The sequence below is a fragment of the Callorhinus ursinus genome, unplaced genomic scaffold (assembly GCF_003265705.2).
Source record: "Callorhinus ursinus isolate GAN/ISIS: 27379988/994484 unplaced genomic scaffold, GSC_fseal_2.0 scaffold68, whole genome shotgun sequence".
Taxonomy (NCBI): Eukaryota; Metazoa; Chordata; class Mammalia; order Carnivora; family Otariidae; genus Callorhinus; species Callorhinus ursinus.
In genome coordinates this window covers 6,267,994-6,285,553 of record NW_027397130.1, presented here as the reverse complement: position 1 = coordinate 6,285,553, position 17,560 = coordinate 6,267,994, and the positions used below count along the sequence as shown (strand labels likewise).

Below are 17,560 nucleotides of genomic sequence, written 5' to 3'. Positions count from 1 at the left end.
CATGTCTTAAGAACCCTGGAAAAGAGCTCTGCTTAGCCTGTCTGTGGCTGCCTGAATCTCTACCCGCTCCCTCAGCATTCCTTTATCTCCTGGCTAGGAGAAACTGTCATCATGCCCCACAAAGCTGTTGCTTCTGTGAAGGGGTGTGGGTCCACTTTTAAAAACACGTCTTTCTCCACCTGCCTGCTTCTCCTCCCATCTGGTCATTTGTCTTGCAGAGACTTCACACACCTGCTCAGCCGGGATTTGCTTACACTGCCTTGTGAATAAACCTCAAGTTACTAAAACTCGGCTCTAGCAGAATTCACCTTTCAAAAACACTGCCAAATAACTCATCTTATGAATATTTATTGCGTATCTATGATGTGCCAGGTTCTGGGTGCTGGGGACTCAGCAGTGAGCCAAAGCCCCCCACCCACCCCCAGAGCTTATTATATTCTGACTGGAGACAGGCAATAAACTAGAAAAAAAGAAAATAAAGAAGAGCAGAGTCAGAGTAAAGGGGATGGAGACGAACTAGGCCAGGCAGGGCAGGACGCACTGATGGAAACTTGGAGGGGAGAGCGGTCCAGGAGGTGGGCACAGCCCCTGAAAAGGAGAGAAGTGTTTCTGGGGGACACGGATTCCAGGGGTTCTTTTCACCAGGAGGCTCCCTTGAGAGCTCGCCGTCTGGCCAACAGTGGACCTCAGCGCTCCAACCTGGCCTCCCCGACGCGGCGGAAGGGGGAACGTCTCACAGGTGCCGGGGAGAGCGACCCGGGAGCTCAGCTCGACGCCTCCCCGCGACGCCGGCTGGCACTAAAAGCCTCGCGGAACTAAAGTCCGGAGGGAAACAGGGGCCGGCGGGCCGCGGAAGGAAACACCCACCGGAAGCGGCCCCGAGACCCAAACATGGCGACCGCTCGGTGCCTGCGCTGGAGCCTCAGACGAGCCGGGGCCTGGGTGCTACCGCCGCCCGCGCGCTGTCCCCAGCGGGCTCTGCACAAGCAGGCAGATGGCACCGAGTTCCAGAGCATCTACAGCCTGAACAAGCTCTACCCGGAATCACGGGGCTCGGACACCGCCTGGAGGGTCCCGGTGAGCGGGGAGGGCCGGACGGAAGGGGCGTTTCCCCGCCTCTGCTGGGGGACGTCGGGAAACCGGGCCCGCTTTGGCAGGGCCGGAGCAAGTTGGGAGCCGCGTGCAGAACGAGGCGGTGGCCGCGGGAGGGAGCTGGTGGCCGGAGCGAGCGGGGATGGGGCCGCGGAGCGGGTCCTGGCTCCCGGAGGCCTGGAGGTGTGCGGGCGTCGCGAGAGCAGGCTGAGTGTTTCTTACAGGACCACCAGCTCTTCCGCGTTCGTTCCCCGGCCTCCTGGCCCACATGTGGGCATCTTCTCTCCAGAGTGGACAGTAAAACCCAAAGGCTGTCAAACTGTTTGGAACCTTTTGGGAAGTTACACTGTCCATGGCTTCTAGGAATTCCAGCGCGCCTGAGGAATCAGGGCCTCTCTTCAGGATGCATTGATTGCCAGCCTGCTCGGTACAGGTTCTTTAATGAGCCCCAGGCAGGAGAAATAGGACCTAGCCAATTCTATTGCGTTTCCACCCACAGGGCTGAAAGAGAACATTCATTTATTCACTCACTCATTCAACAAACTTCAGCTGAAAGCATGGTGTGTGCACTATGTTAGGCATGGAGATAGGGAAGTTAAAAAAAAAACAAAACATCTGAATGCTTGTGGAACTTACCTTCTCATGGAGGGAGACAAGTAACAAATAAAATCAGAAATAGAGAGTATGTGAGATGGTCATAAGGACTTTGGGGAAAATAAAGGCTGGAAGGAAGGAGTGCTAAGGTGGGGGAAGGGTTGCAGTTTTAAGTAGGATGGTCTAGGAAGCCTCTGGGAAGATGACATTTGAGTAAGGACCTGGAAGAAGCAAAGCAGTGAGCCATGGCAATAGTGGGGAGATGAACATCCCTGCAGAGATGAACATTCCTGTGGCCACCTTAAAGCAATAGCATGCTCGCCTTGTTTGAGGAACAGCAAGCAGGCCAGTGTGGCTGAGCAGGGGAGTCAGAGCAGATGAAGCTAAAAAGGAGAGGGTTGGGGTGGAGGGGAGGCCTGTTTACAGGGCTAATAGGCCCTTAGCTTTACTCCAAATGCCATGGGACGTATTGGGGATTTGAGGCAGAGGAGTGGAAGGATTCAGCTTAGTTTTACAGGATCATTCTTTGGGTGCCTGGCTGGCTCAGTTGGTGGAGCATGCGACTTGGGGTTGTGATTTCAAGCCCTTTGTTGGGTGTAGAGATTACGTAAAATCTTGAGGGGCGCCTGGATGGCTCATTTGATTAAGCATCTGCCTTTGGCTCAGGTCATGATCTCAGGGTCCTGGGATCGAGGTTATGATCTCAGGGTTTTGGGATCGAGCCCTGTGTTGGGCTCCCTGCTCATCGGGGAGCCTGCTTCTCCCTCTCCCTCTGATTCTCCCCCTGCTTGTGCTGTCTCTCTCTGTCAAATAAATAAGATCTTTAAAAAAATAAATGAATAAAATCTTTAAAAAAAAAAAAAGGATCACTTTTATAGAGCCTGACAGAGAGTAGACTGTAGAATGGCAAGAACAGGAAGGACACTTATAAGATTGCAATAACAAAGGCAACAGATGATAAGCAGGGAGGAAGCACTAAGACTCATAGGAATTGGTCAGGTTCTAGGTGTATTCTGAAGTTAAAGCCTGTAGGATTTGCTAATGTATTTTCTGTAAGAAGTGAGAATAAGAGAGGAATTTGAGCCTGGGATGGAAGAATTGGGTTGCCACTAATGGACACGAGAAAGTCGTTTGTTCTTTCATTCAACAAAAAGTTTATTGTGTACCTACTGTGTCAGACACTGTTTCAAGCATTGCAGATGCAACAGACGTAGATAAAACAGGTAGGGTCCCTGCTTCATGGAACTGATGTTCTAGTGGAAGGAGCAAACAGTAAAGAAATGGGAGAAAACATCAGGTAGTGAGAAGTAACAGGTAGGCCGGGGTGCTATCAAAGAGTGCTGGGGAGCTACTTCAGACTGATAGTAAGGGAAGTCCTCTGTGAGGAGGCTGGAGGTTTGAGGCCGTGATCAGGCATTCGAGATGAGACGCCAAATAGCAGTTGCCTCTCTGGGTCTGGCATTGAAGGAAGTTTTGAGCTTAAGCCAGAAAGTTGGGAGTCAGGAACATACGATATTTTCACCAACAGAGAGGAAATGTTCTAGGGAAGCAGTGGGATAGAGAAGAAAAAGGCTTCCAGGGGCATGTCCGTGCTTTCAAGTTGCAAAGAGCAAGCGAAGGACTGTGGGAAAAGCACAGGTAAGTAAGAAGGCAGCTAGGAAGCTGGTGAGGACAGCTCAGGAGGAAGAGGGACAACAACTCCAAGAAGGGCAGGGCCCGGAGTCTTCAGTGCTGCAGGGAGTACATGACGATGAGGATTTCATTCCCAAATCATTCTAAGGTGAAGAGGGATGGAGGCAGTCAGAGCGGGGACAGGTGAGGATACCATGAGTTTGGCTGGCCAGAAGAGCCTCAGAGGGGGTCGTGTCCGCCCCGGGCCTGTGGACATGGGGCTCAGGCTCAAGGACATCACTACCAAGAAACAGAGCACAGGAGAGACATGGAGGTGAGAAGTCCTAGAGTGAGGAGTTCCGTCTGACACAAACCCTCAAGGTAGATGGTCTCCCATGTGAGCCTCTGTGGCCCAGGAAAGAACAAGGTGGCCCACCAGGTTTGTTCTAGGTTAGCAGAGGATGTACCTTTTGGAGTCTCCCTGAGGCACGTGTACTGTGGAGCCTGGCCTCCCTTCAAGGAGCCGGGCCCCCAATGGCGCCTGACGTTAGCTAAGGCTGCAGACATCAGTTCAAATTTCCTGGAAGAGTGTTTCAGAAACGGTACCTCTAGAGTCTGGGAAAGCTTCTTCTGTCATCCTGATATGATTTTACAGGGGGACCTGAAAATAGTTGTATTACATCTGCATTGTGGCTTTACATCCTTTCTTTGATTGCCCTGGACCAGTTAGGAGTCACAGCGGGTGATGTTCATTTGACACTGTGTATGTTACATTACAGGATGATGCACAGCAAGCCAATAATGACATTCCTCTAGGTAAGTAATTTTGTTTTATAAAAAATCAGTCATTTCCCCCACCCCTGAACATTCCTTCCAGACCTCTCCAGCATCACAAAAATAAAGAAACTGTCTTTGGGTGTGCAAAAGCGGAGTCCCCCTTGGCACTGTTTAGAATGGCCACAAAATGGTGGCGCAGCCACCGTGGACTGCTGGGCAGTGTGCAAGATGAGTGAGAGCTCTTGATGATCTTGTGACACGGACCAGTCTCTATGGTAGATGAGTGGATGGCTATTTAGAAAAAGTTGATCTGCAAAAGAATATATATAGTAAGCTACCATTTATACATCGGAAACATATATTTCTATGCACATATGTAGGTCTGAAAGGATGTACAAGAAATTGGATACGAGGACTGGCTTGGGGAGCCGAGAAGAAAGGACGGACTTGGTGGCTGGGGAGCAGGAGTGGGGACTTCTCCCTGTAAACTGTTTTCATAACTTTATTTATTTTTTTAAGATTTTATTTATTTATTTGTCAGAGAGAGCGAGAGAGAGCACAAGCAGGGGGGAGCTGTAGGCAGAGGGAGAGGGAGAAGCAGGCTCCCCGCTGAGCAGGGAGCCCGATATGGGACTCCATCCCAGGACCGTGGGATCATGACCCAAGCCGAAAGCAGATGCTTAACCAACTGAGCCACCCAGGCGTCCCTGTTTGCATAACTTTAGAATTGTGTGCCTGTCAAACGCAAGGCAAGGCCTGACAAGCAGAGCCTGGGAAACAACAGGCCCTTTTTAGGGTCAGAGAGTTAGTGGCGTCCACAGACAGTGACAGGAGGAATGGCCATTGGTGCCAGCTCCCCGTGGCCCTCGTTCAGGGTTGCATGGAAACAAAGAGGCTTGTGAACTGCGACACAAGGAAGAGGCCACCCTGTGGCCCAGAGCCGGTGCCCTGCTGCAGCAGGCAGTTTGGTCACTGAAAGCTGGGCCTTGTGGCGTGCGTATGGCTGGAGGTGGCAGAAAGCGCGTCTCATCAGAACCACGGCAAAGAGACAGTCTCGTGACAGCCTCCAGGGAGACAGGGAGGCGAGTGGGACCCAGCCGTGTCGTGGCTACTCACCTGCCTTCGGGTGCTGTTGTGTTGGGGGGCCTCCCAGGCCTTCCTGGAAGACAGAACCCGCCTCGGCAGCCTCTGTGGAGACAAGCAAGTTTGCCAACACTGTGCTGGAACTGTCCCCCAGCAGTACTGTGCATTCTTCACCTACGCAGAAAAATGAATTGATTTATTCTTTTTTTTTTTTTTTTAAGATTTATTTATTTATTTATTTATTTGACAGAGACGCAGCGAGAGAGGGAACACAAGCAGGGGGAGTGGGAGAGGGAGAAGCAGGCTCCCCACAGAGCAGGGAGCCTGATGCGGGGCTCGATCCCAGGACCCTGGGTCATGACCTGAGCTGAAGGCAGACGCTTAACAACTGAGCCACCCAGGCGCCCTTGATTTGATTTTTCAAAAGGAAGGAGGTCTCTAAGGATGCCTGTGGCTCAGTTGCTTAAGTGTCCAGCTCTTGATCTCAGCTCAGGTCTTGAGCTTAGGGTCATGAGTTCAAGCCCCGCATTGGGCTCCACCCTAGGCTGGAGCTTACATCTAAAGAAAAAGTGGGGGGTGGGTGGGGAGGAGGTCTCTCAGAAGCAGTCCTGAGATGGGCCACCACTGCCTTGGGGCCAGCTCTTTGTCACCCATACCTCTCGCGGCTGGCTCACCATCCAGTCTTCTGAATTTTCCCACTACTATGCCTTCTCTACTTTCCTCAGACACTGTGAGTCTGCTTTTCATGAATTATAGAAGGAAGAAACCTCATTTTACATTTTACAGACAAACCAACCCGCGGCCCAGAGAAGCGGAGGGACTTTGCCAAGATCACAGTCGGTCAGCAACTGTGCCAGTGTTAGAAGCAAGGCTCCGGGCTCCAACGCTAGGCCACTTTCATCCAGCGGATGTTTTTAAACACTGACTGACCAGGCACTGGGCACTGGGCATACACAATGAACATCTGTCCTCTTGGGGCTTACAGTCTGGGGGGGTTCTAACATCCACCACATTTTGAAATACAACATTAAATTAAGCTTGTCCCTTAGTTTGAGCTTTTGAAAGAGTCTTTGCTTTAGAACAAGTAAACAAACAGCAAAAAGCTAGCGCAGCCGGATCTGGTAAAAGAGACTGGACCAGAAGCAGACAACCCAGGTCATAATTTTATACCCTCTGCTGTGACCTTGGGAAGGGGACTTACTCTTGATTTTAGTTTTGACATCTGTAAATAATCTCTAACTTGACTGTCCTGAATGCTACATTAGTATATATAAAAGTCATTGAAAGAGAGATGTAATATGTTGATAATAAATTAACAGTTTGTGCATGGAATAATCTTTTTTTTTCTTTCTTTTGGTGTGTGTTCTGTTTTATAGATCGTTTGACGATATCTTATTGTCGGAGTAGTGGTCCTGGGGGCCAGAATGTTAACAAAGGTACAAGGCACCTCGTTTTCTTTCACTTTAAAACTTTGGCTGGGAGATGTACTTGAGGAGTTCTGTGTTTACATTCATAAGGAATAAAGGGATTTTTTTTAGCAGAAGCTTAAATACCACCAGTTTATAATAATCCTCTTTATTCTTTTGAATGTGGTCTGATCCTTAGACTGTTAGCTGTGGGTTGCTAGGACTAGGGTTGGCTTGTGAGCCTAAACAAAGGGAAATCGCGGTGTGAGTTGGCAGCCAGCTCCCAGAACAGGTTTCCTTCATGGAACCCATCCCCCCATTCCTTTCAAACCCCATTAAACTGTAAGAAAAGCACTGAGCATTTAGTTCCTGGAAGTTAATTTTTGTCCAGCGGTGCCTCACTATCTTTGCTGGCTCATCCCATCACCAACTTTGTATTCCCAAGTTACACCAGGCAGAAACGTCCCTGGCTGGATGTCTTGCCTTCCTGTTTCAGGATCGTCACCAGCCACCGAGTGCTGAGCCTACTGGAGGGTCTCAGGGACCTGTGCTCTCTCATCCCTTTATTTACAGTGAATTCCAAGGCTGAAGTCAGGTTCCATTTGGCAACCGCTGAGTGGATCGCAGAGCCCGTGCGGCAGAGGATGGCCGTCACGGTAACCACTGGCTCCTTTTTCTGTAATCCCTTAGTCGCTTTTAAACCTTTACTCTGGGGGCGCCTGGGTGGCTCAGTCGTTAAGCGTCTGCCTTTGGCTCAGGTCATGTTCCCGGGGTCCTGGGATCGAGCCCCTTATCGGGCTCCCTGCTCAGTGGGGAGCCTGCTTCTCCCTCTCCCTCTGCCTGCTGCTCTGTCTCGTGCTCTCGCTCAATCTCTCTGTCAAATAAATAAATCTTTGAAAAAAAAAACAAACAAAAACCTTTACTCTGTAGAACTCGGGTTTTGCCTTTGTTCTCTGCAGCATAAAAATAAGATCAACAAGTCAGGAGAGTTGATACTCACCTCTGAATGCAGCCGCTACCAGTTCCGAAATCTGGCAGATTGTCTTCGGAAAATTCGAGACATGATTGCTGAGGCCAGCCAGGCAGCGAAGGAGCCATCCAAAGAAGATGCTGTGCTACAGAGGATCAGGTACCAGAAAGTGCCCCCAAGCTCCCCTCAGCTGAGTCGTGGGGATGGGGGGTGGGGGTGGGGGCAGCTGCACAGAGAAGACAGGAGGTGGGGGGCGGGGCGCGACTTCCCAGCAGAAGGTGGGGAAGCTCCAGGAGTGAGAGAGGTCTCCGACCCCGAGAGGGGCCCCGCACTGCTGATCCAGCTGCTTTGCTTCCCACTGAGCTGCCGGCCCCGCTCAGCACTTTGAATTGGGCATCTGGGCCTAATTGCAGTCTTCTTGTTTTCAGGATAGAGAACATGAATCGGGAAAGGCTGAGAAAAAAGCGAGTACATTCTGCCATAAAAACAGGCAGGAGAGTGGGTATGGACTGAAACCCTCCTCCAGAGCCGGCACGGCCCCCTTCAGGGGCTGCAGGCTGCTGCAGCCGAGAGCGTGAACACCATCAGGAGACCCCTGGTTTGCGGTTGTAACGCCTGTCTTTCCCCTTGGCGCTGCCGCAAGAATGTTCATTTGGAAGGAGGGTTGCAGGCCCTGGTTGCAAAGGTCTTCGTAGGCAATCACATGTTGTCAAACCTTAATTATTCATTTAATGTATGAGCTGCAATAAAACTCTGCAATAAAGGCAATGGGCTTTGCCTCGTTCAGAATGCTTCAAGAACAGAATCCCGACCTTTTCTGTCAGTTCAAATCTGCCTCACAATCGTGGACCGGCTGTAGTCAGCCCAGGGGGAGACAGGACTGAGCTGTGGTGTCTCCGCGCAGGGAACACGCCTCGGGGCGGGGGGCTGAGACAGGTGAGCAGGCCTCTGAGCTGGGCCTTGAAAAGGGAATAGAATTTTAGTAGAGGTGGGGGAGGGACGTGCCAGTTGGAGAGAACAGTATGGATAAGGGAAACCACAAAGAAAAGGCTGGGGTGGAGAAGCCGAGGAAGCCATCTGAATGGTGGATTCGTGCCAGGGGATTGTGGGAGGTGAGTCTGGAAAGGGAGACAGAAGCTCAGTGTGGAGACTCAAATTCAAGTTCAAGAGTTTAGATTTTAAGAAATGTAGGTGACAGGGAGGGGCGCCTGGGTGGCTCCGTCAGTTAAGCATCCAACTCTTGGTTTGGGCTCAGGTCAAGATCTCAGGGTCCTGCTCTCGGCAGGACACCCCCCCCATCCCCACTCACGCACACGCACTCTCTCAAATAAAATCTTAAAAAAAAGTGACAACTGCTGAAGTTCTCAAGTGGGAAAGAGTACCACGTGTTAGGTGCTGTCACATGCTGTGGGGTTTTAGAGGCAGGAAAAGAGTGAGTCGGAACTGAAAATAGGTTTTTGCAATCCCTGGGGTATGGGAAGCGCCCAGGCCAGCATAACAATACCAGGTAACTCTGGCGTGTATGAATTTCTAAAAACGTTCTCTATAATTTTGATCCTGTTCACTCGTTCAGCAAATACTGCATTGTGATGCTCTAAATGCCAGATAATTAGCGGTAGTAGTATATACACTTTATGTGAGCAGGGCCCTCATCATTCATGTAAGTGTAAACAAAGGGACAACAAGTCATTGATAAATGACTCACAAGAGTTCCCTCAAGAGACTCAGAGCCCAGGAGCGGGTGAAGCTCATATGCAAGGTGGTGCCACATTGATTCGTTTATTCGTTAATTCAACAAATAGTGAAAGCCGGGCCCTGGGTGACGTCCCAGGGACTCAGCAATGAACAAAAAAGTCCTTTCTTCCAGAGAATTTACATTCAATCAGGTGATGATAAAAGCCGAGAAGAAAAATGGATTCCGGTTATGGTAAATACCAGGTCAAAATAGGTTCTGGGAACTAGAGAAGCAACCAGTTACAGCTTGAGGGTCAGAGCAGATACATTTGCTTGCAATGCTTGACATAGGTGGGAAGGAGCGGAGCGGCCGGCTATGTAGCAAGGTAAGAGCTTCAAATGTGACAGCTGGGACATTTAGACTGGACCTCTGCCGAGGCTGTCACGGGAAGATTAATCTGACTGTGAATGGACAAGGAAGTGCGGGCAGATGGGCACAGGCTGACGGACTGACCCATGTAGGCAGCAGGGACCCATCCTGGAACTAGGGCAGTGGCAGGGAGAATGGAGAGCCAATGGCAGGAGCAAAAGGATGATGGAGACAGAAAATGGGCCCAGGTGGAGCGGGAGCAGGTGTGTGTGTGACATGGGTGGTGCTGCACGGAGACAAGGAAGGCACAAAGGGAGCAGCCTTGGGAGGAGGTGGGGGGAGGATGGTTTTGCCTATGAGGAGCTGACTCGTGGGCCCTGAGGAAGAACGCCCCGGTAGTGATGCCCAGGAGAAGGAGTGGAGCGCTGGGGCTGGGAGTGAGGTTGCAGTTGGAGGATGCAGGATGGAGGACACAAGCAGAGTCTTGGGAATGGGTAGGAGCAGTTGAGGACGAGGCAGGGCAGAACCTGGGGACTTGCTGGGTTAGATGGTGGCAGTGGGGAAACCAGAAAAGGCATCCCTGTGGGCTGACCCTGGAGCAAAGTGATGGACCCGAGAGCTCCTCAGAAGACCTTGGTGGCACATGAAGGGAACTGGAAAGGCATTCGGGACACACAGGAGGGGAGGAAAAGGTAAAGAGAAACAACAGCCTGGGGGACAGGGAGTAGAGCTCAGGAGCAGGACCCATCCTTTAAAAACGCCTGACGGCTGGGACGCCTGGCTGGCTCGGTGGGTACAGCACGTGACTCTCGATCTCAGGGTCCTCAGTTCAAGCCCCACTTCGGCAGTGGAACCTACTAAAAAGTAAAGCAATTGTGTTTAAAAAGGTGGAGGGTGATGAAGAATGAACACAGGTGAAAATGATTGCATCTGGTAGCTCCAAGCAAGGCAAAACTGCTTTAGGTGAGGAAAGTATTTAGCTGGAGGAGGAGGTGGTGACTGACGGCGAGGCACAAGGAGGCCCTCTGGGAGGCTGGAAGTGTTCTGCACTCATCCAGCTGGTACACTTTGCCCTAGGTAGGAATGTCACACCTCGAGGAACAAAGTGGTTAACTTAAAGGAGAGCACCCTCAAGGCAGGGGACTGGAGCCAGGGGGGCCAAACTTTTGCTTCTTGCTGAGGTTAGGGAGGAAGGAGAGGGGTTTCCGCAGACTTTTCACATGTCAGAGAGAGAAAAACAAAGAAGAATGTGTCCACGTTCCCTGACCCCTGGATGCTTGGAGATAGGAGAAGCAAGTCCTCCAGGCAGGCACAGGGAAGTAACAGCTGCCTTCTGCTGAGGCTTCTAGAACATCTTTCAGAAGTGCGTGAATTTTAATAGTGGATTCTAAACGCGTGTAACGTTTAAAAATGAGTTCATTCTTTAGTTGTATGACTTTTTGTAAACAGTTTTAAAGGAACAAAATATTAGGGTGAAGTATCTATTTGGCTTTACATATATTTGTTTTATATATGATGTATATTTGTGATTGGAAAGATTTGTACAGGTCGTGCACTGCCTGGTGATGGTGAAGATCCTCAGTGCTTGGGTTCCAGTTTTAGTGAGGGACGCTATTCTGTTCTCGTTCATTTCCCGCGCTACTTTTTCCTAACATTCCTGGACTTTCTGTCAGTTCTGCACCGGGGGACACAAAGGCTGGGCGGGGCGCCAGGCCGCGCACCCCGACTCGGGGGTCCGGCAGCCCCCGCCTCGTCTCTACCCTCCCGGCGCTGGTGGCCGAGACTAGGGGGCCGAATGGAGCATTCCCGACTCGCAGGCCCCAGTGGCCTAATGGATAAGGCACTGGCCTCCTAAGCCAGGGATTGTGGGTTCGAGTCCCACCTGGGGTAATAGCGCCTTTTTGGCTTTCCGTGCCTCACGCATCCGTGACTAAACCGAATCATAAAGCCCAAAAAAGACCCCCCCCCCCCCCCCCCGCAACTTTTGTACAGCCCGTTCCGGAGGTTTAAAGGTGTAGCGTGTCCCGAAGGGGCGCTGTGACACCAGGCCCGGAGCGGGGAATACAGGCCGCACTGAGCCCAGGCAACCCCGAGGCCCTCGTAAACTGCGCGGCAGGAGCGGACGGAACGCGGTCCGAGGGCCTGGGAGGAGGGGGGGGCTAGGGCCCAGGCACGTGGAGCCCCCGGGATCCGGGTCCTCGTAGCGGAAATGGGGGTACACGGAGGCCCGCGCGTTCCCGGCACCAAAAATTGCCGCTAGTTAGAGGCACTCGCACCACCCCAGGTGGGACTCGAACCCACAATCCCTGGCTTAGGAGGCCAGTGCCTTATCCATTAGGCCACTGGGGCGCGACAACACGCTATGCCCACGTGGTCCGTAGTAACGCGCAGCCGCACGCTCGCGGCCCTCCCGCGGCTGGACCGCGCTCCTCGGGACCGGAGCGGTCGTCCGCCAGCTGCCCGAAAAGCTAGAGTCCGAAGCGAGGCGACGAGTTCGTGCCCCGTGGGGATCACAGGGCGGTGGCGGTGCGCAGGTGCACGGAGGGAAGCGGGCTTCCCGGAAGGCGAGTGCCAAGCAGCCTCGGGGACCCGGGAGGGGACGAGGAGGGAGGCAGACGAGGCCGAGAGGGGCTGCTGTGGCCCGCGTCACCGAACATTAGCCCCTCACCCAAAAAGAAACCGACCACGAAGGGACTCGAACCCTCAATCTTCTGATCCGAAGTCAGACGCCTTATCCGTTAGGCCACGCGGCCGCGACGCCTAGGGGGCCGTAGTGCACAGGCCAGGTGCAACCCCCTCGTTGGCGGCGCCGGCGACGCGGGCAGGAGAGCACTGCGCGCGCCGCGCCCCAAGGTGCAGCACAGGTGTACCGGAGCCAGAGCCAGGGTGCAGTCTCTGCGGCAGTGTCGATGCTAGTGTAGCCGGAGGTCGCTAAATAGGTATCCCGGCAGCAGCAGCATCCGAATAGGGGACCGCGTGGCCTAATGGATAAGGCGTCTGACTTCGGATCAGAAGATTGAGGGTTCGAGTCCCTTCGTGGTCGATATGTTTTAATCTTGAAGAGATACTAGCACAACCTCTACGGCAACTGAATCTAAGGCTCTATCTACCCTTGTTTTAGACACAGTGAGGCCTCCGTAGCCCTTCCTAACTGCAGCCCCCTTCACCTGAGGCTGACTGTGAGGGCTCACGTCCGATCGAATTTTGCACCTGGAAGCTTCCGGGCCTGACGTCATTACGCAGCCACACGGCGTCACAGTTCAAGAGGCATGTGATCGAGCGCCGCTTGCGTGAAGCCCCAGTGGCCTAATGGATAAGGCACTGGCCTCCTAAGCCAGGGATTGTGGGTTCGAGTCCCATCTGGGGTGAGGTGGCATAATTGCGTAAGTGCTTTTTCCGTAGGACCTAAGAGGTAAAAACGAATACATCGGGCAAAGCTTTCTCTATTTCAAGCGGTTTTGTGTGTTTTTGTTTTAGTGTGTGGATGCCCCAGTTGCCGGTAATTTGCCTTTTCTTTTTGATGAAGCCCGACTGCACTTTGAAAGATAAACCCATGTGAGGGCAAACGCGGCCCCACTTCTTGTTGCCCCAGTTGGTATCCAAACACACCTCGTGAAAGTGCCGTGAAGGCCACACATCCACGCACGAGTGAGGCGCGCGTGTTCCCTGTGAGTCCATCACTATAAAGTTAAAAGCGGCGCAAACGGCAGCCCCCTGGCCCTTAAGCCGCCGGAGGGCAGGGGCAGGCGGGGTGGGGGTGCTGCCCCCGCCCCGCGCCCTCAGCCTCGGTGTGGGCTCTGTCCCATAGAACCGGCACCCACGGCCCACGGCCCCTGCTAGGACGAGGAGGGGTGCACGGAGGCAAGTGTGTGCGTGCGCAGTGGACGGGGGGACAAGTATTAGCCCAGGCCCGCAGGAAAAAGTGGCTCCGGAGTGTTTCAAAAGGGACTGTCAGAGAGAGGTATGTTTATTTTTTCCGTACTTTCATATGTATATAATCCTTTAGTAAAATGCTTACTTAAAATAATATATTGTTTTGGCCAGATTTTTTTTTTCCTTCTTTCTTTCACTTCGGAGCACACTGCTCCAGAGGAGCTGTGGTTGGGCTTTCCGGGTTGACCATCTCACATTGTGTGCACTTGGGGATACTATGTCTAGGTGGGGGTGGGGGGGAGCCTGTTTTCCTAAGTCTTTACCCAAAAAAGTTTAAAAACCACTGTGTCCTTGTACTTTTGTGAAAGAAACAACAAACCAAACAAACTAGAAGTAGAGAATCCTCCTCTCCCTTCTCCAGCATCATCCCGCATTCTTCCTGCTCTGTCTACTGCAAACCACGTTTTATGGATGCTACTTTAAGCCATCTCTGGCTCCCAAGCCCTGCCACATGGCTGCAGCATCATGGCCCTAGCCTGCACCCCTGGAGCCACTGCCTGTCTCTGGGTTTCAGGCTTCAGATCTCCTAACACCATCCTCCAGGCCCTGACTCCATGGAGGTTACGTTCTAGTGAGAGAGAAGGCAGTAAACAAACTGATGAATAGGATGATTTCAAAATAAAGAGGGTCATGGGGAACTATTAAGTACTCGGACCCTCTGGATGGTTAACAGCAACAAGCATCATTGGCAATCCAGTCACCTTCAGAGGACTTCTTTCATGTCTTGACTGATAGGCTACCTACCTCATAGGGTTGTTGTGAGGAGTAAATGAAATGACTTTCATGTGGAGTGGAACAGTGCCCAGAACACAGCAGTGATCTATAAGTCATGACTGTCATATTTACTAACAGACTAGTTTGCCCCATTATTCAAGGTTTGTATGTGATACTCTCCTAGCTAAATGTGAATCCCTGAAGGCTCAAATTTCATCTAACTTTTCCTTTCATTCATTATGAATTCATATTAAGATTCTTCTGAATGCCAAGCACAGTGCTAAACCCTGGGGAATATAAATATGACTAAGGTATAATGCTGGCACTCAACAAAGAATCTTCTAGAACCCTCTAGATCTTTCTAATTCTCTAGGATCTATCTTGTTACTTTTATCTTCCATGCATTCTGTAATTACTTAATTTCTCACTGAAATTCATGAAAATGAGGAATTTGTTTCCAAGTGCCTGCATTTTTGTATTGTGTGTTGTGTTACTGTAATTTATACTTTGGCTGTTGTTGATGTTTTTAAAAGATTTTGTTTTTATTTATCTATTTGTCAGAGAGAGCGAGAGAGCACAAGCAGGGGGGAGTGGCAGGTAGAGGAAGCAGCAGGTTTCCTGCTGAGCAAGGAGCCCAACGTGGGACTCAATCCCAGGACTCTGGGATCATGACCCAAGCTGAAAGCAGACGCCCAACCAACTGAGCCACCCAGGCGTCCCTTAGTTGTTGGTTTTGTGTAATATTTGCTCTGGAATCAGACGTGTACCACAGTTTTTTCTTTTTTTTTTAACTTGAAGTTTTCTTTATAGTCTAATGTTATCAGTTCCCAGTTATTCTGTTTGTATGACACAGAATTTAGTATTTAAGCTATTAAGTGAGCCTTTTATTATAGTTTGCTATAGTCTTTTTGCAAATCCCAAAAATAGGTGTTAAAATCTGTACAACTGTGACATTTCCAGCAATTTTAAACTTTTTTTGCTTTATAGATTTTCACATTTTTTTGGCACGTCAAGTTTCCAATCTTTTTTTCACGTCAATCGTTCCATTTATTAAGAATTACATTTGACCCATTTCATGTTTTGTCTTGAATTCTACCTTGCTAGATGATAATTCTACATAGTTGCCCATCCTTTAAAAATGTGTATTGCGGGGCGCCCGGGTGGCTCAGTCATTAAGCGTCTGCCTTCGGCCCCACATCTGGCTCTCTGCTCTGCAGGAAGCCCGCTTCTCCCTCTCCCACTCCCCCTGCTTGTGTTCCCTCTCTCGCTGTATCTCTGGCAAATAAATAAATAAAATCCTTAAAAAAATATATGTATTGCAAAAATTTTCCAACATACACAAAAACAGAGAATAGTGAATGAACCAACCTAGAGTTGTCAGTTATCAGGATTTTTTCACATTTGCTCCAATAATCCATTTATCCCTTCATTTTTCTTAAGTATTTTAAAGTAATTCCAGACATCACATCATTTCACCCCAGTAGACATCCACATACTTCAATATCAATATTTTTACAGTTGATTGGTGCAAACCAGTATCCAAACAAGGTCACACACAATATTTGGATGTTGGGTCTCTTCAGCCTCTTTTAACCTAAAGCTGTCCCTGCCTTCCGTCCTACCTTACCCCACACCACTGACTTGTTGAAAAACAAAGGTCAAGGGCACCTGGGTGGCTCAGTTGGTTAAGCAACTGCCTTCGGCTCAGGTCATGATCCTGGAGTCCCAGGATCAAGTACCGCATCGGGCTCCCTGCTCGGCAGGGAGTCTGCTTCTCCCTCTGACCCAACGCTGTCTCTCTCTCTCTCAAATAAATAAATAAAATCTTTAAAAAAAAGAAAAACAAAGGTCAAATGTCCCATACTTTGGATTTATCTTTACTTTATGGTGCCATTTAACTTATTCCTCTATCCCAGATATTTCCTCTAAACTGGAAGTTAATTTTAATGCCTCCATTAAAATCAGGTTCAACTTTTTGACAAAAACAAAACTTTCAAATGGTGCTGTGTATTTAATATAGTGTATCAGAAGGTACAGCAGATAGGCTTGGCATCAGGAGTTGACAGCCTGCTCGTGGTCAAGTTCTTCATCAACCTTTCATGTAATGGTTTCATCCACTGAGGAGCTTGGCCTAAAAAAACTATTTCATTAGGGATTACAAAATAATTACTTCTGATGTTACTCTTTTTTCCACATTTATTGGCTGGAATACTTTGTAAAGAACTTTCTCTCATTAATTATGTCTATTAGTTTATCCTGAAATAGCTGTTTAAAAAGGCAGGGTATATGTATAATATTTTTTCCTTCAGTGCCAGTTTTTTTTTAATGAATTGGAACCCTTGATACATTTTTTTTTTAAGGATGGACAGCTTATGGTTGGATTTTGGGTTGACCCAGTGTATTTGCCTAATAGGGATCTTTACTGATTCATAATTATCCTAAGTATGTTTGGTTCTGTATGTATACTTCTGAATTTATGCTACTTTGCTGATTTCTATCTTTAACTTTTGCTATATAGGATGTACTCTTCTTGGGGTGCCTGGGTGGCTCAGTTAAGTGTCTGCCTTTGGCTCAGGTGATGATCCCAGGATCCTGGGATCCAGCCCCATATCAGGCTCCCATGCTCTCTCTCAAGTAAATAAAATCTTAAAAAAATAAAAAGTCTGTACTTTTCTCTCTAGTGATTTGAAAAGCATAATCCCATCTTACTAGTGATTATTTTTTAAGGTTTTAAATTATCTCTACCCAACACGCGGCATGAACTTAGAACTGCGAGATCAAGAGTCACACACTACACTAACTGAGCCAGCCAGGCACCACACTAGTGATCATTTTCATTGTAAAATCAATGCATGCTCAATGCAAAGAATTCAAACAACCCAGGAGAGTACACAACTTAAAAGTGCCCCAATCCTATGCAAATGCCTTGGATGGAGAGCATGTTCAGTTGTTCACTGGCATCTCTTCTAATAAGTGTTCCAAAGGGTCTCCTCCCAATGCTAGGGACTCCTGCTACAAAACTTCCTGGGGACGAATGTTGGGTCCTTCCTTGAACGTGAGTTCTAACCCCACTCCAAAAGCAAACTAAATGGCTTTTTCTTGGAATCCCCCCATTTTACTTGTCTGAATCCTTCGATCTTCAGCAGGATGGCTCGGTGCCCGTCTAGTGACTCACAGCAGAGTGGGATACTCGTTTTCGTGCATTCAAGGCCTTCTGGCACACAGATTGTTGTAACTAAAGAAGCTCTAAGTGTAACACACCTTGCCCTTCAACCACAGTTTTTACCTTCAGCATAATGCCTGCCCCTATGATCAGGGGTGATGGGGCCCAGGCTC

General features: G+C 49.8%; 1 protein-coding gene and 5 non-coding genes across 6 annotated transcripts; 4 read left to right on the top strand and 2 right to left on the bottom strand.

Moving 5' to 3' along the window:
• The first annotated feature begins 854 nt into the window (after positions 1-854).
• On the top strand, positions 855-8,184 carry MRPL58 (mitochondrial ribosomal protein L58). Its single transcript, XM_025859862.2, has 6 exons — positions 855-1,077; positions 4,077-4,113; positions 6,534-6,593; positions 7,137-7,219; positions 7,523-7,692; positions 7,962-8,184. The coding sequence occupies exons 1-6, from the start codon at positions 892-894 to the stop codon at positions 8,044-8,046; spliced, it is 621 nt and encodes a 206-aa protein (XP_025715647.1). The 5' UTR covers positions 855-891; the 3' UTR covers positions 8,047-8,184.
• Positions 8,185-11,394: 3,210 nt separating this feature from the next.
• Positions 11,395-11,467, top strand: TRNAR-CCU (transfer RNA arginine (anticodon CCU)). The gene has a single exon. It is a non-coding gene; the product is annotated as a tRNA-Arg (tRNA).
• Positions 11,468-11,853: 386 nt separating this feature from the next.
• On the bottom strand, positions 11,854-11,926 carry TRNAR-CCU (transfer RNA arginine (anticodon CCU)). Its single transcript has one exon. It is a non-coding gene; the product is annotated as a tRNA-Arg (tRNA).
• Positions 11,927-12,257: 331 nt separating this feature from the next.
• Positions 12,258-12,330, bottom strand: TRNAR-UCG (transfer RNA arginine (anticodon UCG)). Its single transcript has one exon. It is a non-coding gene; the product is annotated as a tRNA-Arg (tRNA).
• Positions 12,331-12,547: 217 nt separating this feature from the next.
• TRNAR-UCG (transfer RNA arginine (anticodon UCG)) lies at positions 12,548-12,620 on the top strand. Its single transcript has one exon. It is a non-coding gene; the product is annotated as a tRNA-Arg (tRNA).
• A 252-nt stretch (positions 12,621-12,872) lies between these two features.
• Positions 12,873-12,945, top strand: TRNAR-CCU (transfer RNA arginine (anticodon CCU)). The gene has a single exon. It is a non-coding gene; the product is annotated as a tRNA-Arg (tRNA).
• Positions 12,946-17,560: the final 4,615 nt, after the last annotated feature.

Excerpts from the sequence above, each read along its gene's own strand:
- MRPL58 (XM_025859862.2), top strand. The coding sequence starts at position 892 with ATGGCGACCGCTCGGTGCCTGCGCTGGAGCCTCAGACGAGCCGGGGCC. Across the intron at positions 6,594-7,136 it reads GGGCCAGAATGTTAACAAAG|TGAATTCCAAGGCTGAAGTC; the intron begins GTACAAGGCACC and ends CTTTATTTACAG. Across the intron at positions 7,693-7,961 it reads GCTGTGCTACAGAGGATCAG|GATAGAGAACATGAATCGGG; the intron begins GTACCAGAAAGT and ends TCTTGTTTTCAG.